General features: G+C 37.1%; 1 protein-coding gene and 1 long non-coding RNA gene across 5 annotated transcripts in view; one reads left to right on the forward strand and one right to left on the reverse strand.

Annotated features, from left to right (window-relative positions):
* Positions 1 to 27,894, forward strand: part of Dcdc2 (doublecortin domain containing 2) — a 167,005-nt gene that overhangs the window by 35,770 nt on the left and 103,341 nt on the right. For 3 of the 4 annotated variants that reach the window (XM_074082779.1, XM_074082780.1, XM_074082782.1), the window contains 5 exons: positions 11,691 to 11,767; positions 11,886 to 12,017; positions 16,368 to 16,514; positions 18,146 to 18,200; positions 26,271 to 26,433. In XM_074082779.1, coding sequence (XP_073938880.1) covers positions 11,691 to 11,767; positions 11,886 to 12,017; positions 16,368 to 16,514; positions 18,146 to 18,200; positions 26,271 to 26,433 — 574 coding nt within the window. The remainder of the gene's footprint in view (positions 1 to 11,690; positions 11,768 to 11,885; positions 12,018 to 16,367; positions 16,515 to 18,145; positions 18,201 to 26,270; positions 26,434 to 27,894) is intronic. The other variant, XM_074082781.1, reaches the window with a different exon arrangement.
* On the reverse strand, positions 20,048 to 21,686 carry LOC141425684 (uncharacterized). The gene is made up of 3 exons (XR_012450731.1): positions 21,577 to 21,686; positions 21,049 to 21,111; positions 20,048 to 20,342 (listed from the first exon to the last, which is right to left on the reverse strand). It is a non-coding gene; the product is annotated as an uncharacterized lncRNA (long non-coding RNA).

Below are 27,894 nucleotides of genomic sequence, written 5' to 3' on the forward strand. Positions count from 1 at the left end.
AAAGAGAAAATTATAATATCAATAGCTTAAAATTTTGTAATGTGTTGAGAAATTAATTTACTGGATCAAAGTTTGCTGAAAAGACCTAGCAGTATGAACTTTTAAAATATTATATACTTACACTTAAGAGTTTTCCAAGGAAGGCTTTACCTGTGATGGCTATCTTATTTTTCTGGTCACTTTTTTTTGTTTGTTTTTGGTGGTACTGGGGTTTGAACTTTGGACCTCATGCTTGCAAAGCAGGTACTCTACTGCTTGAGCCACACCTCCAGTCCTTTCTGGTCACTTTTAAGCTAAGAAAAAAAATCCTTCACTTTGCTGTGTTTTGAAAAGCTATATCATTTGCTTGTTAATTTGTTTTGAATTGTTTTCTTATTTCAACCAAGGAAGGCTTTCATTTAGACAATAGTTTGAAAGGCAGATCTACAAACTGATGCCATAGTATCTATTATTGGCAGAGAAATGACCCTCAGAAGAAGAGGTGCATGCTTGGCAGATGAACCCTCACCCTTCTTCTGGGAATCAGCACCTGGACTGGGTACAGCAACATGGGACCCTGTACAGGACTCAGGTTGAGTCTTTGAGTTTCATCAGCTCAAAAAAACTAATTGGAGCCTTCTGGGATTTTTCTAAACAGCTTGTTCATTATAATTAGAGACATTTTCTATAACTAGGTTCATACTGAAGTTAGAGTGATTGGAATCTTTTAAAGTCATCATTGCATAACAATGCTGATGAAAATATTCTTTTCAAAATACTTCAATGACTGGACTGATTTTGCCACCAAGCCTGGAATGTGGAATTTCTAGAAACTTGAAGTTTAAAATTTTTTGATTTTCATTCCATTAGGGCTGTACATGAATTACACAGATAAGATCACATAAAGAGCATTTGACAGAGCCAGATATGGCTCTGTCACACCTGTAATCCCAGCCACTAGGGAGGCAGAAATCAGGAGCATTGAGGTTCAAAGCCAGCCCAGGCAAATAGTTCAAAAGACCCTATCTGGCACAAAACAGGGCTGGTGGAGTGGCTCAAGTGCTAGAGCACCTGCCTAGCAATCATGAGGCCCTGAATTCAAACCCTAGAACCTCAAAAAAAAAAAAAAAAAAGAAAGGAAAAGAAAAAGAACATTTGACAAGTAGTAGCCAAAGGAAGAGACATGTAAGTGGATTTTAGATCACTGAGTAAGAGTGGTCTACATATAGCAAAACATAAGTATTTGCATATAATTAAATATAGAACTTATTTAAATAAGTACAAATATGTGTTTATTATTTCTGCTGGTGGCCAGTTCCTGTCTTGAACAACATAAGCAGGCTGCATGGCACAGTAGGAAGAACCCTGGACTGGGAATCAGAAGTGGATTTATGCCTGGTGTGGTGGTACGTACCTGTAATCCCAGTTCTTGAGAGGCAGAGAAAGTGGATTTATCTGACTACTTCTTTGCTTACTATGTGACCTTCAGGGATATGGAGGTGTGTATTTCCCATTTATATAATTGGAATAATGATAACTTCATAAAGTTATTTTGAGGATCAAATGTGAATATAAATGACAACGCTTTATAAGTTTAGTAGTTACAATTGTAAACTTATTTTAAAGTAGCTCCCTTACAAACATACTGTGAAGTCCAGTGACATATTGAAAGTGTTTCATTCAGTTCTGAGCATGATATATGCTCAAAAAAGTTGGTCATAAATATTAAGTAATTGAAGCATTTTATGTCCAAAGCATCATGAATGGGTCTTTGGGTAATAAATGAGGTTTTTTACTAAGAAAATAAAATGAGAGGTGTAGCCCATATAAATATTGATAACATGAAGGGAATATGTGTATTTATGAAAAAAATTGTATGAGAGATTCAGAAAAATAATACAGAATTTCTGAGGGGAGAAGTTATATCCAATTGAGAGAAGGGTAAAAGAAGTAGAATAGTGAGAGGGGAGGCTAGTGTGTGGGAGGATGGGGACAGTTCAAATATGATTGCAGCTGTCCAAGCTTAAGACCACGGACTTCCTCTGAAGGCCTTTGAGGTGGCAGCCTTTGAAAGAGTTTTCACAGAGAAATCATGGTTGGGCCTGTGCTTTGGGAAGACTAATTCAGAAACAGGTGGATGAGAGAAGAAAGACCCTGGAGGCAGGAATGCTGGTTACACAATGCTGGGTGCAGCTCAGGTGAGTGTTTGTGAGGATCTGAGCCTGGACCTTGGGACTGAACAGAGCAGGGGACAGATAAAGGTTTTGAGGAGGAAGAAGCTGTGGGACTTCTTCATTATCTGGATGTAACAATAATGATGTGTCCTATGGTATATTTTCTTGCAACTGCTTTGAAAAAAGTGTAAGGAATTAATGAATATTGAGTAATGCAAAAAGCAATTTCTAGTGTTAAAGTGACTGTTGAATTGATGAGTGTTTAGGCACAAATAGATTTTTACAAATTTTTGTTTTAGTGTAAAGAGTTAGACAGGTCCTGTTGGGTATACTCGTTTGGTGTTAGGAGAGAGAGCTGGAATAGAGATTTAATTGTTATCAACAAAATGTTGTCCGTAATAAATAGCTAACACAGGATTTGATCAGGAGAGTGTTGAAGTTAAAACAGAACAGGGCAGGGTGGAATCCTGGGAGAAACACTAACATTTAATTGTGGGTCAAGGAAGAGCAATGAGAGTAGGAATCAGAGAATGGTAATAGAAGAAAGGTAGTTTAGAGAACATTGCTAACTGTGACGGACTCTCCAGTTGTACGTTCCCTGTTAGTTTTCTTTGCTACCATAGAAAATCATATACCAAAAATACCCGGAGGCTGTACTGCCCCAGATTGATAGCACTTGACATTCTGGAGCTTAATTTTCTTAAGTACAAAAGAGCACAATGCTAGAAAAAGATATTTAACAAGTTGGATATTGTATTGGATATAATACTCTGTAAGAAATATCCAAGTTTATTCACCTCATCAATTGGGGCTATAATACATATATGCATGGAAACAATATAAGGAAACTCCCTGTGTAACTATCTTTATCTTAAAGTAGCAAACACGTCATGTTTCTTGTTTTACTTTTTTATGTGTTTTCTTCTACAGAATCAGAGAACAGGTGTTGGAACAGGTTCTGCATCTCCCTCGCCCAAGGTGGTGGGGAAAGGGGTAGGAGGATGAATATGGTGCAAAAATGATACCTGTTGAAACTGTTCCTGGAATCAGGGGAGTGGGTATGGGGGAGATCAGAGGAGGGGGGAGAAATTCAAGTGTGATATATTTGACATACTGTAAGAATCTTTGTAAATGCTACAATGTATCCACACTCAGAACAACAATTAAAAAAAAATATCCAAGTTTAGAAGCAAATATACAGCTACTGTGAAAATTCGTTGAAGAAAAAGGCATTACATATCTATTATAATTTTGCATTGATTAAAATATTTACTTGGTTAATATTCGCCTCATACATATTTTTCCATACTTTTACTTCAGTGTACTCATGTCCTTGTTCTTAAAGCTTGTCTCTTGTAAACAGTATATAATTGGAGCTTTTGTTTTCTTCATCCAGTTTGACCATTTCTGTCCTTCACTGGTGTTTCTAGTTCATTTATATTTAGTGAATTATAGGCATGATTGGATTTGAGTCCATGATATTATTATTATTGATGTTTGCTTGATATAATATTTATTTTTGTACCTTTTTCCTGCTTTCTTTAATTCACCAGACATCTGAAATATTATTCCATTTTTTCTCTCTAATGGCTTTTTTTTTTCCTCTTTGGGATTTTTAAACTAATTTCTTTAGTGCTTATAATATGCATCCTTAATTTATTTTAGGTTCCTTCAAATAATATCTCCCAGGTCATGAAGAACTTCACAGCAGTGTAATTCCATTTATCTTCAGTCATAACTTTGTGTTCATATTAAATATTTGCTTGTATGTGTGTTATCGACCTCACGAATTGTTATTATTATTATTTAAATCATATTTCTGTTCAGTCTGCAAATCTTCTGTTATAAGGTTTTGGTAGTGTGGGTGCGCTAAAAATTTTCTTGACTTTATTCTGCCTAAAAATGTCTTTATTTCATTTTCTTTCTTGAAAGATATTTTCTCAGGGTTTATTCTATTGTGTCTACTATGCTAAGCCCATGGAATGAATTCATTTCAGATATTCTGTATTTTAGTTTTAGAATATTCCTTTGGTTCTTTTTTAGAGTTTCAACTTTTGGGTTAAAATTCTCCATCTTTCATGTATTTTGTTTCATTTATTTTACCTTTTATGTGGATTTTAAAAACATTCATAATAGCTATAATAAAATCTTTATTTGACAAGTTTTTCAACATCATGATCATCTCTGAAATTGATTGTTTTGTCCCTTGATAACAGGTCCTATTTTCCCTTTAATTGCAAGTTTTGTAGTTGTGTTGTATATTGGTCATCTTGTATTAACATGTAGAAATTGAACATAGATAATATTTGCCCTCAGAAGAAAGCACACCCACTTGTCCTGCTGGGATGCTTAGGGAAAGGGGCTGATTTCATGTATAATTCATAGTTGAACTAAGTATAGGCTGGTTGCAGCTTTAGTTGCTTTCGGAATACTCACACTTTCAAACATTTCAAGGGTGAATCAGGGCTTGCTTCTTCTCCAGCAGGGCTTGGGAGTTAATACTAGTGAGATTTAGAGATGTCTCTTGACAGTCCAACTGTCAGCTTTATAAACCACTGGAGATTCTCTTTATTATCTAGCTCCACCTCCAGCTTTCCATGCCATGAGATTTATTCCTCTGTTCCTTTGCCCAGTTCCTAGCTTTTGTTACACTTCTGGCACCCAAGGAAGGTCCTATGTGAAGAATTTGTTGGTGGTGTGAACTTGCTCTACATCTGGGTCTACTTTATCATGCCAACTCGCCCCCTGGCTCAGCGTCTGTGGAAGGTTTGTTCCTCTACCTTCTGTCCTCCTGAGGACAGAAGCAGCTGTAAATTTCTTCTGACTTAGAAAGGGTCCATCCCTCTTTGGAATTTAGTTCATCTAGACTTCTTTTTGTCTTAAGCACTCTAATGGGTTTTTAAAAACTTATCTCAGTTTTTATTGTTGTGGGGAAGCAACTGTCTCCTACAAGCTCCTTCCTAATGAGAAGTAAAGTCTCTTAGTTTTTTCTTATTGACATAACTGCTCTTTTGAAAAGATTGAGCATTCTCTTGACTTCTTGCTATATGGCCTTTCCTTTTCAAATGTCTCTTCCCTGCTTTGCATCTGGAGAACATCTACGACAAATTGCTTCATTCTGTGAAGTTTAGAAAATATTCCCAGCATGAAATGCCCTCACTTAGAGGTTCTTATAATGTCAGTTATATCCCTACCACCACCAACAAGGTATGCTCAGTCTGGTAGATTACATCCTCACTGTATAGTGAGCATTTTAGCCAATCTTTCTTTCATTTAAAAAACAGTAATATTGGAAAATGGATGATTATTTAATATTATATATTTATTTGTTTATTGTTTTTGTGATGCTAGAAATCAAACCCAGGGCCTTGTGCATGTTAGGCAGGTGGTCCATCACTGAGCTACATCACTGAGCTCTCTTTAGAACAATCTTTAGTTTGGGTGTGTCTGGTATACTGATTTCTTGAAAAATTATTTGTACTCTAGCTTCTTTAAATTTTCTTTGAAGGGAAGTGTTTGTTGGGGGGCGGGGAGATGGCAGGGGCAATCTAACCAATGTACAATATAAGGCTATTTGAAATTGGCACAACGAATCTTTCTTGTACAATGAATATTATGCTAATAAAAATGAAAGAAATTCTTTTGGTCTTTCTCATTTATCAAAAAGAGGTGAAATTTGGTTAAATGTTTTATAAAGAATTTATTCTCCTCTTTGATGTTCTGTTTTACCTTTATAAAGTAGTAGCAAATTTTCTCAAAGATTATCATTTTCAGAACCCATTTTTCCTTAAATATATAACATAAGGAAGAATTGAAACCTCTTTGTGTATGTTGGTCTACATTTCCAAATAATTAACCTCAGTATATTTGTTCATTTAATACATAAGTCTATCTTTGGACAGTCATAAACATCTGATTTTTTTTAAAAAGTTACTGAAAATTGAGTCCTTAAATAGTATAATCTGTTTTTACAAGACATAAGTGGTCAGTAGATTTTTGTGATGGTATCCATTTAACAGCATCATCTCCTTAGGTTCTTAGACTGAGTTTGGTTTTTCTTGGCTCAGAATTTTAAGAGGTGGTGAGATTTGAGGCAGATGGATTCCTCAAAGCATTTAGTTTAGCAGCCCCAGGGAGTGGTATTGCCTCTTCATTAATTAGTTCTGGAGCATCCCTTTGGGCTAGTTTAGCAGGATTATTCCTACTTTTATGGATCAAAAAATGGAAGTATGAGGCATTGTATTGGTGTATGTAAAATTTTGGAGCAATCAGTTCTGGAATTTAAAGTTTTAGCTCTTTAGCTCTTTAGTCAAGTTACTTATTTTATTGATCTTGATCTTATTATTTCAAATATGTATATTTAAAGAACAATTTTACTTTCATTGCATTTCTTTTTTCATAAATTAATTCATATAGGTGTTAACTTGAATTTTGACCTGGCTGTGGTATTATCCAATTAAATGTCATGAGGAATTTATAAACTTGACTTAAATTACTTCTTTAGACTTATCAGGTTCATATGGAGTACTTTATTTTTGTATGGCCATCTGTGACTGATGCCCTTTTATTTTACTTACTTATTGAAGCACAATGTTTGCACATCTCTATGGGTACATTGAGATGATTTGGTACATGTAAATAATGTATAATGATGAAATCAGGGTAATAGGTATTTCCATCTGTTCAGACGTTAATCATTTTTATGTGCTGGGAATTTTGCATTTGGAAACAGATTAAAACAGATTGTTTTAATCAGTGATTACCCCACTGTGATGTAGAAAAACCAGAGCTAACTCTTTCTCTCTAGTTGTGCTTTGGTGCCCCTTATTGAACTACTTTCTGTCCTCTCCCTGTCCCTCCCAGTCTCTAGTGATCACTCTTCCATTCTGTTCTTCTATGAGGTTTCCACAAATGCATGAGTGATACCTTCTTATTTTATTTGGTTTCATAGTCACAGATTACAACTAACCCCTGTCAGCCTGCTCACCAGTGGGACCTGTCCCTGGGTACATGGCAATCTGAGTGGGAGCATCTCATATTCCCATCCCTAGGTGTCCATCTCTGTAACTAGGTGCACTGATACCTAACATTACTCTCATATGTGAAAATATTTGTTTTGAAGGGCAAGAAAATTGTATGGACTAATAGGAAAATTAAAAAAACTTAAAAAAATCCTATTTACTATTATGTTCCCATTATCTAAAGCCATAAATTCTCTAGATTAGCACAAGAGACCAACACTTCATTCCTGATCAGGACTCTGGAAAAGCTGCCTTCATACACAGTTGTTTGATTAAATTTTAAAAATTAAAATGTATTATTATTTAAAATGACAACTAGAAAAGTGCAGGAAAACTGGTATTTTTGGAACTATTTAAAGGAAATATTTAAATATTTAAAGGAAATACTTTTAGGAAATTTTTAAGGAATATTTAAAGGAAAACTGGCATTTTTTCAAAAAGAATTTTTATGCTATGTTCTCCCACATTATTTTCTAATTCAGATGCTTTTATTAGTTTATGTTAGCTATAACCACTCAAGGAAACATATACTTAAGATTAATCTTCCACTCGATTGGTTAATCATGAACATTTGGGGAATATTTTTGCCATGCTGGAGAAAACATGAATTACTCAAACAGATTATTTGATTTATCTTGAGGAGCAACTTACATACTCAGAATAAAGTTGTATAATTATTTTAATAATTATGTATACTTATTGATTTCATATATTATGTTTGTAGATAACTATGCTCTAAATCAAAGTGGCATATTTTAGAGAGCAAGATTTTTTAAAGTTATTTGTTTTTATCACTTATTTAGCTTCACCTTTAATTCAACAATCCAACAAGGCTTTGAACCTTCAAGAGGGGGTTAGGGTAAGACCTGCAATACATTGAAAAGGTAACAAATGAATATAAAATATATGTTAGTGCATTGCAAGGTAGTACTCGGGTAACAGAAAAGTAACAATGGGAATAGGCAAGTAAAAACCAAGTAAACTATATATTATATATATATACACATGTGTATGCATAGAATACAGTATATATGTTAGGTAGTATTAAGTGCTATGAGAAAATAAAAAGAAGGGGCAATGGAGAATGAGGGATGTGGGCAACAGCTCTCAGTAGAGTGGTCAGAGAGGCAGAACAGCTATGTTTAAGAGATGGGTAGGACTTTGAGAAAAAGGAACTATTAGGGGCACAGAGTCAGAAAGGCCTGTCTTTCATGTGGGCAAAGACTAATTTGCAATTAAATTATAACAGTCAATAGTAAGAAAATGTGCTATAAGGGGATATGTCACCATCTCAGAACAATGTAAACCACTGCCCTGGCCACGAAACTGCATTCCTTGTATATAAAATGTGTTTCCTTATGCATGGTATGTACTAAATAAATCAAGAGACTTAAGATAAATTCAAGCTTGTGATACATTTCATTAAACTGAAAAATGGCTCACCTTTTATTTCAGTAAGTCTCCAATTATAATCATTTATTTTATAGAAATGTAGTTATGCAAATACATATTTACAAGGCATTATTTATGTAGGAAAAGCTTGAAAACAATTGAAAGAGCCACTTAGGGAGAGTTTGAATGAACTATGGCACATTCACAAGATGGACAATAGACGGCTGGTATAAAGAATGAAGCAACCCTCACTATAAGTATTAGTATGGACCAATGTCCAAGATAAAGTTACTAAATAAAAAAACAAGGTGCAGAAGAATGGATGTGGCATAATCACTTGAGTTTAAAAATTAAATGTAAACAATGTCTGCATAAGATAATATGCATCTATATATGCAGGGTCTATGTTGGAAGGAATATTGCTGATTTTGCTTGCAGTTCCATGATTAGGGAAGGGGTGTGCAGGACATTTCCTCTTTTAAGCCCTTGCATCTTGTTTAGGCACATGCATCAACTGTTAAACATTAAAAAAAAGTCAGCATCACTGTAAATGTTAGTTTAGGGCCAAGAGCCTGTGGGTCTAAAATGGGAAAAGTTGTTAGAGTGTCTTTTAGTTAAACTTCAACAAACATTTATTGTGCATCTAGCAGGCATTGCACATCCCTGGAGAGTTACAGAATTTTTCTTCTTGTTTCCTCAAAGAGGGCATAATGTCATGGAGAAAAGTGTCTTACAAATGATTTAGGGCTAATATTTTATCTCTAGAATAGCTAGCTAAGTGAGTAGCAAATAAGCCTATAGATGTAGGTTCATTAAAGTTTTGCCTGTTATTATGGATAATTTTAGGCAAATTGATTAATTAAATTCCAGGTTTATTATGGGGCTATAATAATAATACTTCAGGGCATTTTCCTGTGCTAGAATCAAACCCAGGACCTTGTGCATGCTACACAAGCACTCTCCACAGAACTACATCTCTAGCTTTTGGTTTTTGAGACTCTGTCAGACTAATCTTGAACACATGATCCTCTATCCACATCCTCCTGATTGCTGGGATTACATGTGAGCCATCACACCCAGCCCAGGCACCATTTTGATGGTTAAAAGATAAATAATGCATGTAAATTATTTAGTACAGTGCTTTGTGTGAAATAAATTGCAGTAAGTGACAGATATTTTAGCAATCAATGCCCTTTGAAAGTTTCCTTTTTAAGTCACGGGGAAAAATCCCTTAAAACCAAAAGTTCTATCATTAATACTTTGGTAGCAGTAAGCAGTGTAGGACAGAAAGCTGATAAATGAGTGGGAGGGAGTGTGGTAATGGAGTTGAGTCTTGAAGAGCTGATGGGATTTCAGCTGGAGAAATGGGGAAGCATTTTAGGCAGAGGGGCAGGATGAGCAAAGGCAAGGAGTGGATGCAGGGAGTACCTTGGGAATGGAGCAGCAGTATGATCAGATTAGAGCACACAGCAAGGGGTGTGGCAGGGAAGCAGTACTTGCAAGAGAGAAGGTCACCAACACAGCAGGGGTTGGTCTTGGGGTTTCTTGCAGGCCACATTTAAGAGTTGGATTCTCAGTGGTGCATGCAGAAACCAGATATCAGAGGACTGAAGAGAAAATAGGGCGGATATTGGTACAACGTTTACGATGAAGAGGGAGATAGGGAGAGTTACTTGAGATGGCCAAATGGTCAAGAGAAAAATTGAAGACCTCAGATGGGGTGAAAGATCTTAGCATTAAAAGAGCAAATAGAGATAGCTGGTAAGATGGAGGCAGTTAGCTTTTTAAGAGGACCTTTTGAGATAGGCAGAAAAGGAGAAAAGTGGAGATGTAAAAGCGATGTGATGTGGAGGAAAAGGAAGGTGAAGGACTTCGTGCCTGTTGACTTTTAATCTCTTGAAATTTGGAGTGAAATGATCTGCTGACGCGTATGTGTGTGTGTGTGTGTGTGTGTGTGTTTGTATAATGGGATTTTTGGGTTTATCATGAGAGGTAACGATTTAGACTATCCATTGTAGGAGACAGGAAAAGACCATTGGTGTGGGAGGAGTGGAGAGCTGACTGCACAGTCCTAAGGTCCAAGCTGATGCCAAAAGTGCTTTCTCATGTGAAGTTGTTCCCCTGGGCAGTGTGGTTCTAACACCAGCCTGAATCCTAGAAGCAAAGGATAGGGGAAGGTAATCAGACTCACAAGGATGCTGGCACCTGTCCACCTGAGGGATAGGGCAGAAGTGAAGCAGAGAAAAAAACCTCTTCAGAGAGTGGGGTGGGGCTATGTGGTTGGGAGGCAGGTGCAATGAGAATGGGAGAGGAGAGACGACAACACACATTGTGTGTGGCAGCAGAGGTAGGCACCTCTTATCTCAAGATTTTATGGGAGCATTTCATGAAAGAGCCAGAAATTATTGTTTAAGAAGTGTAATATAATGTATTGTAAGGGGAGCATGGTGATAGAGAAAGAGTAAGTAATGGGGGAAGAAGTTCAATTTGATTAAAGCATGATGTATACAAGCTTGAAGTATCAAGGTGAAATGCCCTTGGACTATCAATCTACACTTTAAAAAAATGAAGCGAGGAGGGTAAAATAGGTTTTTTTTCTGGGGTGAGTACCAGTAGAAGGGAGTTATGCATAAGGAAAGGATGAATGAGGGTAAATATGGTGGATGTATTTTGTATCCATATAAGAAATAGAAGAATGAAACCTGTTGAAATTGTTCTAAGAAGGGGAAGGAGGAAGAGGGAGAATGATGGAGGAGGTAAATCTAACTAAGATATATTGTGAGCACATATGTAAACAACACAATGTGTCCCTCTAAACAATTATCATTTGCTAAATAAATTTTTAAAAAGAAGTTCCCAGAATAGTCCAGCTTCTATCTTTGGCACAAATCATAAGCAGCATGCTCGGGCTTAAGGGAAAGTTTTCTTTTCTTTTCTTGAGAGATTTGTCAAGAGCATCCAATGTTGATAGAGGGTAAGTTCAGAGTGGGAAAAGATGAGGATTTTAACAAAGACACAACAGGTCTTAGCCAGTTTCCTAGAAACCAGTAGTTATTTTTCATAGAAAAAAAAACCACGCTAATATAAGCTTAGTGATTTATACGTCTTTTCTTTGCTTTTAAAGGTGAAACCAGTCATCCACAGCAGGATCAATGTGTCTGCTCGCTTTAGAAAATCACTCCAGGAACCCTGCACCATCTTGTAAGTTGGAGCCCTTTTCTTTTGAGTTGAAATTGGCTTGGTGGTTTCCTTTGGTTTGGAATTTGAGTTTTACAGGCATAATTGTCTCAGGTGGTTTGGCTCTTTTTCCTGCCCACAGCTTGATTGCAAATGGAGACCTCATAAGCCCAGCTTCCCGCCTCCTCATCCCTAGGAAAGCCTTGAATCAGTGGGATCATGTGCTACAGATGGTCACAGAAAAAATAACTCTCAGGAGTGGGGCTGTCCACAGGTAATGCCAAAGTAATCTTGTCTCCCCTGAGTGGGCTTTGCAGTTGTTGAACATATTCCTTTTGGCTCTGGTCTCGAGATTTGGGTTTTGGCTGATAAGTTAAGTCTGTACATGCCTCCATTTCTTTATATATAGAATGGAGTTGTAACAGTACTTGCCTCATGGATTGTTTAAAGAATGAGGTAATCCACACAAAGAGCTTCAAACAATCCTTGGAACAGTGGGACACACCAGCAAGTATCCACTGTTTTTATTTGGCTTAGAGTACATAAACATTGTTTTTGGTGGGAAGGACTCTTGTAAAAGAGCCAGCTTCTTGACTTTTAATGTCTCCCTGTCCCCCCTCCCTCCCCAAGACTTTTATGATTGTTTGATGGTACAAACTAATTGTCTAGGGCAAAACAGAAAATCAGATGTCAGGAGGTATTTAAGGAGGAGGCAGTTAGAGAGGATAACCAAGTGAAGTTAGCTAAACTTAAAGCATCAAAAACGTTTTTTCAGGTTCTGAAATTTAAGTGAACATTTAAATCATGGTTTTTAAATATGAAGCCTATGAAGCCTCGATGGAAGCTAACTTATTTATTTTACTTCAGGGGAGGTACAAATTACAAATAATACAGACATGTATGAGAGAGAGAGGGAGAGAGAGCGAGAGCAAGAGAGAGAGATTGAGAATGTGTGTGTGTATGCACACATTTAAAAATTTGAAACCCAATCAAAAGTCTTCAAATAGTTCTCTTCACTACCTATCTCTACCCCACCTTTCTAATATATTGCATTTAGCAGAATAAACTCTTGCTTTCAAGTTTTAATGCATGTTTTCAGACAGACAGACACACACACACACACAAATAAGTTCCCAAATGATTGCATATTGTGCCTCTCAGTTAAATGTGTACACAAATTCATGTATGTATTTTTCATATATAAATAAAATTTCATAACCATTGAGATTTTAAATATAATCAAGTGTGCTCATTGAAAATAATACTTTACATGTATCAAATAATTAAAAATAGGACAAAGAGCATAAATTAAAAGACTTTCTCCCCTCTAGCCCCCAATTTGTTTTCTCCAAATCTTTTTTTGCATTATTACAGAAGTATTCTATGCATTTGAAAGCATATATGCCCTAAATTTCTTCACACATAAATGCAAACACACTGCATGTTTCTGTGTGCATACATACCCCTTGCTTTTTTTCCCTATGACAACAAATCTTAGAGGTTATTCTAATCAACACAAATGTCTGTCTTACTATTTGTAATGAGTGATAAATATTCAATTTTTTGTATATCCTAATTGATTATTAACAGCGACCTCTGATGGAAATTTAGGTCATTTCAATCTTTGCTATTATATGGACATGTCTTTTTTATACTCAGAGTTTATTGGGAGACTAATAAACTTGAATTTCTGTGTTATGCAGCAAACACCTTTAACATTTTTATAGACACTGCCAGTTGTCTTCCAAAGTGTTTGTACTAATTTGTATTCTCACTAAATATTCATTAGAAAGCCTCCCATAAGGCCCTTTAAGTGAGGAAGTTTTTACTCTGTTTTATACTGAGAGAAGTTCATATTCTTACCTATGCTGTAAAACTAACAAAACATTTTGTCTTTTCACTCATGTTGTATAAAAATCATATTTCATTGTGTCTTGGTTTTTATTTATTTAGTATACAGCAAAATCTGCTGATTATTTCTTTTGTGCCTGGCATTAAGTCCAGGTGTTTAACATGTTTTAACTTCATTAACTCAGTGACCCTATGAGGTAAGTAGTGCTATTCTCTCTTAATAGACATGAAATGTGAGACATGGGGGGACAGTTACTTGCCCAAGATTATGCACATACTGGGTAGCTGGCCTGGGATTCAAGCCAAGTAGGCAGTTTTGCTTCAGAGCCTGCATACTTAAATGGAGCTACTCTCTAAATAAATGACACATGTTTATATTCCACTAAGTATGTGCTACCTGTCATGGCCTTTCCACATTTATCATGTTGAATTGTTGACACTCTTCACATATTATGGATATTGGTCCTTTCTCATGTGAGTTTTAAATATATTTCCACTTTGCATTATATATTTTTTGCATATAAAGCATCTTAAATTTTGACATAGTCAAATTTTCAATCTTTCTTTGTGACCATTAAGTTTTATGACTAGCTCAGATCTTCCTGATTCTGAGATTATAAAAAGATTGTAAAAAATAATGTCTCAGGTTTCACCTTATACTTTTAAATTTTATTTAAACCTTATATTTTTCGGATTTTATTTTGATGTTAGGAGTGAAGGCAGATCTTAGTAATTATATATATACATGCATATTTTTAGATATGTAGAGTTTTGTCTTTTGACATCTACATAAATGCAATCCATCCAACAAATAGTATAGAGTACTCAAGGTATACACAATTTCATGCCCAGATATACCTTATCATATATAGAAATAAAATACATGCAAGCATCAACATAGAAATTAAAACACAAGTCCTCTGAAAACTTGAATATTTGGAGAAATTTAATTCCTTCTTTTTGGGGGAGTGATACTGGAGTTTGAACTCAGGGCCTCAGCTTGCTAAGCAGGTACTCTACCACTTAATCCACTCCATCAGTCCCCAAAAATTAATTCTTAATGTAATACCAAATACGAGTGAAATTTGGTTTTTGTTTACTTGGAACAAGCCCACTTTCCTTAACAGAAAGTCTTCTTATGCATCAGTGTGTTTACATATCAATAGCATCTAATTAAAAATTGGTTTCACTACCTGTTTATGATTCTTGTGCTTTGTAGTAAAGGAGGGAAGCAACCAAGAGTTATGTACATGAGGCTAAAACCAGGGGTTAGAATCTATTCCTACCCTTCATCTACTTGCAGAAGAAACCAGTCAAATCTTGACTGTGGATTTTCAGAGTGAACAGCTATGCTGCCCTTTAATTTTCAGCTATGAAAGTTAACTTCTAATTCAGAGCTAAATGAAAGAAGAATGTCTGGCTGTAGGTCACTGGTTCTCAAGCAGGCACAGTTTTTCCATAGGTGACACTTGGCAGTGTCTGGAGCCATTTTTGGTAGTCACAACTAGGGATGGGAGCAGCCACTATGTCCAGTAGAAGCCAAGTATGCTAAGGATCTTACAATGGACAGGACAGCTTCCTAGTCTCTTCAGCAAAGAATTGTGTGTTCCAAAATGTCAGTAACATTGCCACTCAGAAACCCAGGTCAGGTCAAGCAGGAAAAACAAAAATCTGGGTTGTGTTGATATTTAGCCCTGTCAGGGTAGAAGTACAATGTTGTAAAGAGACTTTAGCACCTGCATACTAACTACAAGCAAACACATTTCAGAGGTTTTAGTAGCTTATTTGCAGTGTACATCGTGGCTTCATATGACATGTATGTCAGTACTTCAAATGACATGGCCAGTTACATAATCAATAAAGAAGCTGGCAGATCAAGGAATTTTTTTTTTAAACAAATGTCACCAACCTTTATTATGTAATGTAAGAAGTCTAAGAGTTTTTCTAATGATCATCTTGAAATCCTTCCAGCTACTAACTCTTCTTTATAATCTTCAAAGATATGCATTATCTTTCTGGTTTAGTTTTCTCATGGTTTTTTTTTTTCCTGTTTAAAAAATTCTGTGGATACTTTAAACCATCTAGTAAAATTATCACTGCTCTTGTAATAAGTAACACATTAATTGTAGTTGAAAGCAGCAGTTTTACAGTAAAGGAAGGTTCTTATGAAGCCCCTTGACTCTGCGAACATACAAGTTCACTCTCTTGCTTTGGAGGCAGAGCAAAAAGAGACAGAAGCACGAATGCTATGCAGTTCTGCATCAGTAATGATAGGTCCTCTTTCCTCCTCCCTCTCACCTCAGTTCTCTCTGTGTTTGGTTGTAATACTTTGCTGAGGGCTAATCTTACCACTGGATGTGACCAGAAGCTTGTCAGCCTTACGTATACACCCAGAAAATATATTTTAAAAGTGCTCCCAAATCATAAATTAAAAAAAAAATCCATCTTTCATGGAATCCGAGCTTTATTTAGAGCAACACATTATATACGAGTTATTTTTTTTACCTAGAATACTGTAGTAGAACTGTATGATGCTTCTGTTCAGTGGTCAAAGTCATTGGATGGAATCCTGTAGGGCTGAGCAGTAATCAAGTCTACATCACAATGTTGGCATTTTGTTGACTCTAATGACTCTAGGCACTTATAATTCAATAGTTGGAAGAGTAACAGATGAACCAAATGAAGAACAGAATGTTTTTATTTACTCTGTACTTTTAAGCTGTTCTTCAAAAGCTTATTAAAATCCTAACTGTCAGCATTGATATTTTGACAGACTTTATACTTTAGAAGGAAAACTTGTCGAAAGTGGGACAGAGTTGGAGAATGGGCAGTTTTATGTGGCTGTTGGCAGAGACAAGTTTAAGAAATTGCCTTACAGTGAATTACTTTTTGACAAGTCAACAATGAGAAGGCCTTATGGGTAAGTCTTCAACTTTACTCACTCGCTCCTTATGCTTTAGTTATGACTTCTAATAAGATTGGGTATTTTGCTAACCAGTGTCATATTTTATGTGAAGGATAATCTTATTTCTCTGTTTGAATGGAAAACATGCATGACATATATTGATTTTTGCTTTTATTGCCATATGGGAGAGACTTCAGAGCTATTGCACAACAGTATAATTTTTTAGAATTTATGAAAGACTACATAGTGTTATTTGTTACCTTGCACTGAATTTATAGCAAATAAAAAGATTTATTCTTGTGAAGAAGATACAGGACAATTAGTTTCTCTACATAAATCGTATTGAAAGTTTTAGTGTCTTAATTTAGCTAGACCAAATAATTTTTCATTTGGTTTGGATAGAAATGTCTAAAAGTGTTAAAAAAATCCCATAATATTTTATACCCCTTTGATAACTGTAAAATATAACAGGAATATAATGCCACTTGTACAAACAAATAGGAGGCTGAGTGTATAGTTAATGTGTGCAAAATTTTAAGGATTACACTTTTAATTATATGCATGCATTGTGAACAGTTTTTTCAACATGAAATGTCATATGTTTGTGAAAGATGCTTTACTTCAGCCAAACAGATACACTACAGAGACACACATGGTGAGCTCTGGCTGGTACAAAGGACCTCAGATCTGTGTCTGTTGCATTCCACAGAGATTCAGTGGCCACAGTGCTGTTGGAAACTGATTTTTAGGGTTCTCATTTGCAGAGCCACAGCAGAGTATCACCAGTGCATTTTCCATTAATTTATAATTTGTGAGGCTTAGTGTGGAGGCTAGTTGAGGGCTCCAAGTAAGTAATAGAGGAAATGGAATTTCAGGGGTGGCATTTGAGTTATGTTACAGCACTTGGTTTTCTAGCACTTTAGAATTCTTTACTAGCAGATTTATTACTAACTCATCCTTATTCACTCATGAAATCAAATCCTTTAGTAATTTTTGCTAAGCAATAGTAGATTAACCTGCTGGGAGCTACAGTGTAGACTTGATGGTAATATGGAAACTCTAACTTATTCGAATTAATAAGATTTACCTTTGTACATGTGCCTTCCCATTTTTGGGGATACTCAGTTGAGTTTCAAAGTAGGTCTTTTCCTACATCTGTGAAACAATTTATAGTCTGAAAAAGAATTATTATTATTTTTTATGACAATGACTGGTTTAAAAACTCTGAGACTGCAAACACCAGTGTTTTGTCATTCTCTTCTCTCAGAGGTAGTAGACATTAGAAAAACAATAAAAACTTACTATTTTCATCCCAGTCTGGAAGAACCATTGCTTAGCTTGGAAAATGATTTTTTGAAGTACAAATTGAGAATTTGGGGATTTGAATAACAGTGCTATGAAAAAAATTAAAGTGATACTAAAAGTTTATTTGTAAGCATCAATTAAAATAGTATGCAGGAAAACATTAAAAATATTTTAGAATTAAATTTGGAGATTTTATGGGAGTCTTTGTGAAACTGGGAAAGTATATGTATCTTTTGTGAAGCACAACTGACAGTGCACGGTGACGTCAGGCGGATGTCAGTTATCTTGCATTATCTATGATTTGTAAATAACATTGTCTAAATTGCAATTTGTTTCCACAGTCAAAAAGCTTCTTCACTACCTCCTATTGTAGGATCCAGAAAGTCTAAAGGGAGTGTAAGTATCAGATGCTTTCCTCATTAATGTCCTGTACTTCTATACGAGGTACTGTCCTTTGGGTTTCAATTAAATTCAAAGAAATAAAAGTTAGCTGCTTTGTGGCCTATAAGCAACTATGTGAAATAGCATTAGAATTTTAATGTTACAATTAAAATAATAAAATATAGCTAATATTTTAAAATTTAGATTTCAAATTTTTTTCCTTGAATATTCATCTGATACAATTTATGTCGTGGTTGAGATCTGAGCAGTGATACATAAAACCATAAGAACCACCTTATTAGGTCACACTTTTTGGTCAGCTCAGTTTTGTTTTCTCTCTGACAAAGACTGAAAAGGAAGTTTTGGTTAAGAAAATGGAAATCCTAGATTGTATTTCTCTAAAGGTTGAGAATCATTCCGAATATTTAGTTCCATATCAGAATGTTTTCCTTCTGTCATTCATTCATTGTCATTTCAACAAGCATTTTTTAAATGCCAAATATGTAAGAATCAATACCAGCACTTAGTGGCTAATTTCTTAACCTATTTGTATTTAAAGTCTATACTCTCCATAAGGATGAATTTTATGCTGTGCTGGAGTATTACTTTGGTAGGTTTGTCTGGCTGAAGCTTCTCTTTTTTTTCCTTTAGACTGTATTGCCTGACCAGTAGTGGCATCCCTTACCTCACCTCTCCCTGAATCAATTAAGCAACATTCTTTTTCTCTTTCTTTTGATGGTACTGGGGTTTGAACTCTAGGCCTCTTGCTTGCTAGGAAGGTTTCTACCATTTGAGCCACACCTCCATCTCAACTAAACAGCATCCTTAATTTGGTATTTTGTAAAATAAGTGATTGGTGGTTGATGGTACAATCTTTTAATGGTGACTTACATACTTCTCCCTCTTCTATTATATGAAATTCTTTAAAAAAGAAAAATAATTTTGCATGAGTAAGTAGAGATGACAAAGCTTTGGGGGAGAAATGGCCCAAACTATGCACATATGGATAAATTAAAAAACAAACAAACAAACAAACAAAACCCCACAAAAAACCCCACAAACAAAACAACATAGGTCCTGGATAATTTTCTACTTGATCCATGAAAATAAAATTCTAAATATTGAAATAATAAAAAAAAGAAATCACAATCTAATTAGAATAGAGAGGACAGACTGAAAAGTCAACAGTCAAATTAAAGCTGAGTTCCAAATCCATGTAGGATCAGTAGCTGTGAGAGGGAGGGAAGGAATCCATGTATGCTGGTAGGTCAGGAAGCTAATTTGAGGTCATCCCTTTGAGGACTCTTTAAGATTATGGTAAAGTAGAAGAGGGGAAAGGGACCTCAGGTGGGGGATGGTGTGAGGAAAGGAGACATGGGCACACTGAAAAGCAATCATAGTTGCTGATATTTAGTGTGTGCTGGAGGACTCAGTGTTATGCCAAACTCTTTCCAGGAGCTAAACTTAACTGTTCTGCTTTTTAGTTTTCTCATCTGCAAAGTGGGAGTAGTAAAAGTATGTTGTTCTTAAGGTGTCGGTGAGATAGTACATATAAAATTCTCAAAAGGAGCATGAGGGCCCCTGAGAGGTGAAAACACTAATCTGAGTTCATTTTAGGAATCTCACATCTTTCATGTGGAGAAAGACTTAACCTGGTGAGAATTCACTGATAGTCAATTATAAAATCAAAGCCTAGACTTGGAAGGTGGCAGAGGTAGCTGAAAGTGATTGTTATTTATGAAGAAGCAAAGGGCTTGCTTGGTGACTGGATATGTAGGACTAATGGAAAGGTTGAAGCCAAAGATAACCATTTTCTATGCAAGAGAAAATGACACTCCTGTCATAAGAAGAGGACAGCCAGAGGAAATAATGACTTGCTTTATTTTGAATATGTTGAGTTTAAAGTATGAAATCCAGTTGAAAGTGTTCAGCAAGCAGCTGAGGCCTGTGGAGGATATCATGGCCATAGATACAGATCTGCCCAACCTCATAGTGGTCTTAGTGGAGGCTCAGAGATGGTGTTACTGTAGTACTCCTAGCACCCAGTATAGCCTGGCCTGGACCAGGTGCTGCTGAGTGAGAGAGTGGATGAAGAGGATCCCAGATGGAGACAGTGCAGTGAGGACCACGGAGGATCCAGGCTTGGGAATAAAGAACCTGTCAGGATGGAGAAGAAGAGTCAGGAGACCATGCCAGTAGTTGAAAAGTCTCCTTTTACCATTAAGAAGTTAAATAAAACCCATGAGTTTATGGTTTCAGAATTGTATTCTGTTCTCTTATCTTTCTTTAGGACTTTTTAGCAAAATTCTTTCTGCATACCATGCAAACATTAGCTTGACCCCTCTCACAGGACAGCTTAAAGTGCGTTGGTTAAACAGAGACCCAGTGTAATTGAATAACTGACTCAAGGTCACAGGGAAAATTGATGTAAGACCAAGATAGTGATCCAACATTTTGTACTCATGATTACTGAGCCCTGGAACTTTGTGTTTACTATTCTGAAACTTGAAAATCTAAATTTTTCATTAGAAAGTATAGCATGTTTCCTGCTTTAAAATGCATGTGTCAGTACACACATGCAATTTTCTTTTTTGCTGTCTTGTTAGGATGTTTTTTAGAATCTGTGTTGCGAATCTGGCTCAGCAAATGATGACTGAATTTTCTGAGTTTCTAGCATGATACTGAGTCCCGGGAAATAGAGTTGAGCAAAAAGATAGATGCTCATGGTCTATTTGATGAGACAACGATTAATCTGATGGTTCTACAAGTCACGTGTAATTACAAAGTATGGTAAAAATAAAGGAAAATACAGAGTAATGTGAAGTACAATAAAGGGAAAACAAATTTAGATAGGTGCACCTACCTAGAGTCCTTGTTGAGGAAGCGACCTTTAAACAGACTCAAAGTTGTAAGGTATACCTACACCCTAGGAAGCAAAGGGATGAAATTATCAGACATATTTCCATGCTATGGCTTAGAAAAGAAAACAATGAAAGAGTTTTCCCCTCTTCCCGCAATGTTCCCCAGCACTCTGTGGAGCCATCCATCCATTCATCCACTCTATCAGCCATCCTTTCATCATGTACTTATTCAGCACTAAGTAAGTGCAAGTTACCAGTGTAGGCACTGGCTGTATAGTAGTAGAAAGACAGAGAGACATTTCTTATGGAATGCTCATTCTAGTCTGTGTATGTGTGTGTGTTGGTTAGACTGCTAATTCACAAATATGTAGCCAATTTCAGACAGCAGTTAGTGCTGTGAACAAACTGAAATGTGGTGGGCCATTAAGTCACATAAAGTTCTCTAAAGCTGGGACCTTAATGATGTGAAGAAGCCAGGCATGCATGGATGATGGAAGTGAAAGAGCAACCCAGGCAGAAGAAGCAGTTACCCGTGCTGTTGGTGAATAGCTTAGAAGTTGAGGAGTCCAGGAGGAAAGCCAGGGTTGTCTGAGCTGAAGTTGGAGAGGCAAGCTGGCCCAATTGTGGAGGCCAAGAAAGGAGTTTGGACTTTATTCTTTGATTTGGTGTCACTCGAGAGTTTTAAAAAGGCATAGAGCAAGGTGTGGTGGCACTCACCTGCAATCCCAGCTGCTTAGGAAGTGAAGAGAGGAGGGCAGCAGTTCAAAAAGCATGAGATGCTATCTGAAAAACAAATTAAAAGCAAAAGTACTGGGGTGTGACTCAGGTGGTATAGGCGAGCTGAAGGCCCTGAGTTCAAACCCCAGTACCACAATAAAAAAGTGTTGGTGGTGGAAATGATTTTTGTGATTTGCACTGTTTAAAGTTCATTTTGGGTTTGGTCTCTATAGAGAAGGTCCAGGCAAGAGGAGAAGCAGGAGGCAGAGCGATGGCTGGAGATCAGCTCTGTGATGCAGGCGGCTTGAGTGGTGGCTATGGCTGCAAGGGTTATAAGCATCTGTTACAATGCTCCTTTGAGTATATTGTCATTGATTGAGTCACTCACTCGGGAGCTATTTGTTGAGCTCAGATTCTAACCTCCGTACTGTCCTAGGGCTGGTGTGTGTGTGTGTGGGGGGGGGGAGGGTTCCAGAGAGTGAAAACTAGGCATGCAGAGGTTGCATTTCAGATGAGAAGCATGGCACAACACCTTTGATATTAATCAGGGGTAATCTTGAAGAAGAGTCCACTAGGTGTGGGAAGAAAAGAGAGGGCTATGTCGCCTGGGTGATGGGGAGGCCTCCCTGAGGAGGTTCCCTTTGAGCAGTGCCTTGTACACAGAGCTTCTTACTAAACTGGTCTAGAGAGTGTGTGAATGTCTGGAAGTGAGTCACACAGAGAGAACATCCTATGCCAGTAAACCCAAAGTCACAAGCTTGATTTTTAAGAACAGGATCAATTTACTCCTTTTCTTTAATTAATAGGTTTTCTGGAGAATGCAGCGTTTTATAGATCATTAACTGCCTGGCCTTGAGAGAAGGGAGTGTGAGCAAGGGGGACTGTGGGGAGGGGGGAAGGGCTGAGCTCCTAACTTTTGGAACCACTGCCAAACCAATGGGGGAGCATATCCTGGAACTCAGAGGGGACACAGCCAGAATTTTAGAAACTTATGTCTCCACATGGCTTTCTAGGAATTACTCTATTGCTTGAAAAGAGTGAGTGGAAGCGAAAGAGGAGAGAAGGGAAGGGAGGGAGAGGAGAGGGGGGAGAGAGAGAGAGAGAGGAGAGAGAAAGAGAGACTCGCTAGTTTGCACTGGGGATCTCGCTGGTACCCAGTTCTGTTGGTCAACAGAGCCGCACCCTGGGGAGGGAGTGGGAAACAGGGCTTCTGGGGCACAAGGGAATCCTTTTACTAGCAACCGGCGGAATGCACTGTGCAAAGCACTACACAGACTGATCGTGTTGGAAGAAAGGCAGAAATTAGTCAGTTACCAATAGTTTTAGGTTACCTTTCTGTCCTTAAAAACAAAAGGAAGACATGAGTGAACTATCTTGAGTTCTACTGAGTTTGGAAAACACCCCACATCGCGGAAGGCTGCTATAAACGCAGAGGACGCACCGCATGGTATCCAGGCGCCCTCTAGTGGAAGACAAGTAAAATCAGGGCAGTATCGGAAAAGCTTAAGTCACAGGCGGTTCTAGTGCCTGGGGCATTAGAAAGCTTCAGCGTAGTAGAAAAACCGAACCTTGAAAAAGTGAATTCCTTTAGCTGTTATAAAGTGCCGATAACAATTCTTATTTACAAATCTGGTAAACATTTGTGTAATGTGGATACAATACACAAGAGAGCGTTTTATTTACTAGCATGGGTGTAATGAGTTACAAAACTCCCCTATCTCTTATGCCCTCAAATATTAATGATAAATGACTTTTTAGGCAGGTGGACCCTAAAAAAGATGGCTCCTCCCTTCTCCCTTCTCCTCCTTCTAACTCTCTACATATGGTTTATTTATCACATAATTTACAGAATTTACATTATATAATGTATACATGCCTATGTAATTCATTATATATTTTTTATACTATTAAGGCTTTAGACAAATCAATTCCCCCATTCAAAAGCATTTAAATCATTTCCAATCCCCTAAGTACGAAACAATTCTTTCCTTTTTCTCACTTTTGACTCACAAAGTGCCTGGAGATTAGTCATTGCTGAATAATTGAATGAATGAGCAAATGTCAATTGTCAAAGATTCACCTTGTGTAGTTGTTTGAATCAACCATTCCTTTCTAATGGTCCCCCTTAGAAACGAGGTAAATCATGAGCCATGATTGGTAAAATCATGTTAATTCCCAGGCATTACAGGATGGGGTTTCCGCTCCTCCCTTGTTATGAGAGCTGTAAAAAACACCCTTGTTGGGCTCCTGAGTTTTTCCTTAACTGGGTTCCATTCCAGTCCTTGAAAGTTAATCATCTCTGAACCTTCTAGGGGGCCTGCTGTCTATTTTGGGGGGAGTGTTGTTTGTTTTTGCTTTTTGAGGCATGATCTCCTTATGTAGCCCAGCTAGCTTCAAACTTGCAATCCTCCTGTCTCTTTACCTCCAATGTAAAGACAAGGGTGTGCCACCAAGACCTGGATAAATTTCTTGTTTTCTTGTGCTGGAGATCAAACTCGGGGCTTGTGCATGCTAGGAAAGTACTCTAGTTCTAGGTATATCCCCAGGCCATCCCGTGACTGTCTGACGAAGGTGCTCCTCTCATCCAGGGCTTTTGTAATTTTAAAATCTTGGTGTGATTAGACTCCAGTGAAAATAGACTGAAATACTGGATTTGGTTGATGGTTTTGGAGTCACCACTATGATAATATTATTTGTTTTCTCTGGCAGTTTATGGCCTTGCAAGAAAGAATCACTGGAAAAAAGAAAAGAAAGAAAGAAAGAAAAAATGTCTGGTTACAGTCAATGCAATAATTAAATGGAGACTGTATGTCTAAATTGCAGTTGAAATAGGAAATTAAATTATGCAAAAAGTGTTATAGATTTGGACAAGTTTTCATACTGTTAATAAACCTTTGCATAATTCATTTTCTTGTGGGCTATGACAAAATAGCACAAATAACCTCATTTGTAGGCTGTGAATTTTTCTGTTCTTAATTGGGTAATGGCTAAAACCATTTAAATGCTTCTGGATGACTGAATATATAAATGTTTAAAATGAGTAGCTATAATAAGTTTTTGGAAAGATTTGTTTATTTCTTATTACTACATTTATTTGTAGATACTAACCTAGTACAGATGTTGCATAAGGATTGCACCCAATTTGGTGGGAATTTGATAGGACTTTTAAGAAAAAGATATTAACTCTCTACTCATGGAGAAAGCACTCTGATACTCCTTGTTGGACCCTATGTTCATCACTTTATGAATTTCCCCTTTCATCCTCATGACAGACCTAAAGGTAGCTACATTAACCCATTCACCTGATGAGGAAACTGAGGCTCAAATCAATCAGAACTCAGGTAGCTCTTGATCTTTTAGGTATTTTGGGTCCCTAAAATTTGTACTCTTTCTACTGCTGGCAGCCTCATACCTTTTACATTCAGATGAGTTTAACACCTAAGCAGCTGAAAGCCAAGATGCCTTACTAGGATGTGGTTTCCTAAAGCAGTGGCAGAGCAGAGGCAATGGCGCTTTTCCTTGCAGTAGCCACACCTAAGGTAGCTGTTAAGTGACCTTCCAGGAGTTGTACTGGGAGTGACAGGAGCCAACTGAAAGTCAATCTCACTTGTGTGCTGAGGAGTCCACTTTTGGCAGGTGCAAGGACTTTATTGCGAGAGACATGTGGGGACCAGAGGCAACCACCAGAGGTGTGGTCTCCATGGCTGCCTTGCAGGAATAGGAACAGGTAGGCTGTGCAGCATCTAGGGTAAGGAGTGGGGGCAAGTTGTCCTGAGCTGCTTGTGTCTGTATATTGCTCTGGATCTGTGACTCTTTGAGACCATGGTGGTAATCAACAGATGAATTAATACTGCAGGATTTCTATCTGATAGAAAATCTGCTTATGTGATACTGTTGTATTCACTGTGATAGCTGGTTTAGAAGCTATTTGTAGATTAACTGATCAAACTGGGGACTGCTACCATTCTTCATCTAACAGATACCTGCTGAGTTTTTCAGAAAAGCCCAGAGAGTGGCTCTGGAGGCAGAGGGCTCTGCTCCTTATGGGCTGTTGGATCTTAGGCAAGGCTGAATTTCCAAGCCTCATCTCCTCATTGCCACAGCACATTGAAAGCAGTACCTATCTCACAGGATTAGTGTGAGGACTGTCAGAAAACAGTTTCTGTTTTTGTTTTATGTGCTGGGGTCGGAACCTATGGCCTCGCATGTGTCAGATAGTGTACTATCACTGAGCTATATCTCTAGGGAAATAGTTTTATAGCATACCTACTACATATTAAGTTTTCAACAATAGTTAGAAATTATTTTTCTTCTTTCTTAATTGGACCCTTCTGCCTCTAGGAAGGTACTTTGGAGGTAATATGGTGCTAATATGGACAGTCACAGAATGAATGCAATGCACTGCACCCACCCTTGGCCTGTTGACCACTGGTTAATGACATATATTACTGGGAATCCCTTGGGAGTTCATTAGCTGTTAATAGGGGTCTAATCTTTTGCCTTCTAGGGAAATGATTGCCAATCTAAGTCAACAGTTGGATCCAGTGACAACTCATCACCTCAGCCTTTGAAGAGGAAAGGGAAGAAAGAAGATATAAATTCTGAAAAACCAACGAAAGGGAAACAAAACATGAAGTTGAAGAATTCACAACAAGCAATTACAAACAGTGGTAAGTTTGTTATATTACTGTTCTTAATTATTATTTTCTTAAGGATGTGATATAATTTTAATTCTTAAATCAATACATACATTTTCTTGGGCTCACAAAAGGTACTCCTTATTATATTTGAGAGTTTTTAAAGAAGACTTTTTGTATATGAGAGAAGTTGCTGTTTTTCATGCTCAATTTTTATTTGTAGTTAGGTATTGTGCTTTGAGGACATTTATTTTGAGATCAAATATTTCTTGAGGCAGTCCTTAAAGAAAAAAAAGAGGTAAAATTTATCCTTCTCTGCTCCTATTGAAAGTGTTTAACACTTTTTACCAACTACCATTGACACTGGTCTCTCTTATTTGTGGGTCTGTAATCCTTGTCCACATTCTTCCTGATCTACTTTAATTCACGGGTCACCTCTTCTGAAAAGATGTTTCGTTAATTGTACTGATACCCAAGAGAATGCTTGGACACATGTAAAATTCTCCAATAAACAGTAACATTGCTCCCAAATCAGTTATGTAGTTTAGTCTTGAATCATCAAGTGAGTGATGGTATAAAATAAATTTTAAGAAGTTTGCATTAGTCTGAGGTTTCGTTAGGTTAGCATGAGTTAAAAATATGATGAACGTTAGGTTTGTCTGAAGAGGGGTTCTTCTTTGTTTCCTTCCAGGCATGTTCTCAGTAGAGTGAACTTAGGAGAGTGAAGTGACACTGGGGGAGGGTGGTGGTGGAAATAGACCAATACAGTGACTGCTTTGTCTCCCCTACTTCAAGATCCACTCACACAACCAGTGTTACTTCCTGGGGTGCTCAGGAAGAGGATGGATGGCATAGGTTTCAGTTATGGACAGAGCTTTAACTTCTAATAGGGCACTCCAGCTTATTCAAAGTCAACATGAAAAGTCCACTTAGAATTATTTCACAACGTGAGGAGGCAGCATGAACTCCTTGGAAAACTGCACAGATGACTGAAGAGTCAGAAGAAAGATGTGTGAGACTAGATTAAAAGGATGAATTAAATGAATGTGCTAATTTTCCAGAGAAGAAAGAGAGGAAGGGATTTACATCTTCAAAGATTTAAGTGATGGAAATTTGCCAGAAGTTAGGCATCCTAGATTCCTGTGTTAGTTTTGCTATTGACTTTGGGCAATCCACTTAAGCTTTTTGGGGTCCCACTATTTATCTTCAGAATGTGGGTTCATACTATTATTTTTTCTAATATTTTATTTATCTTTAAATTTGTACAGTCCTTTTCAGTGACAACAAGTCAGTGACAAACAAGAAGGCCGGGGTGGCATATAGTCAGGAAATGTTTATTTCGTGCCTATTATGTGGCAAGAACCAAAGAAAAATGTTAGCCTGGAAGATCATGTCATAACTTGATAATGAAGAACAATGAAAACTTTATTCTAATTGATATATATTATATTGTGAGCCCCCCCAAGGCCATGGGCTATGCATTGACAGGATTTT

Source organism: Castor canadensis, chromosome 8 (assembly GCF_047511655.1).
Source record: "Castor canadensis chromosome 8, mCasCan1.hap1v2, whole genome shotgun sequence".
Lineage (NCBI taxonomy): Eukaryota > Metazoa > Chordata > Mammalia > Rodentia > Castoridae > Castor > Castor canadensis.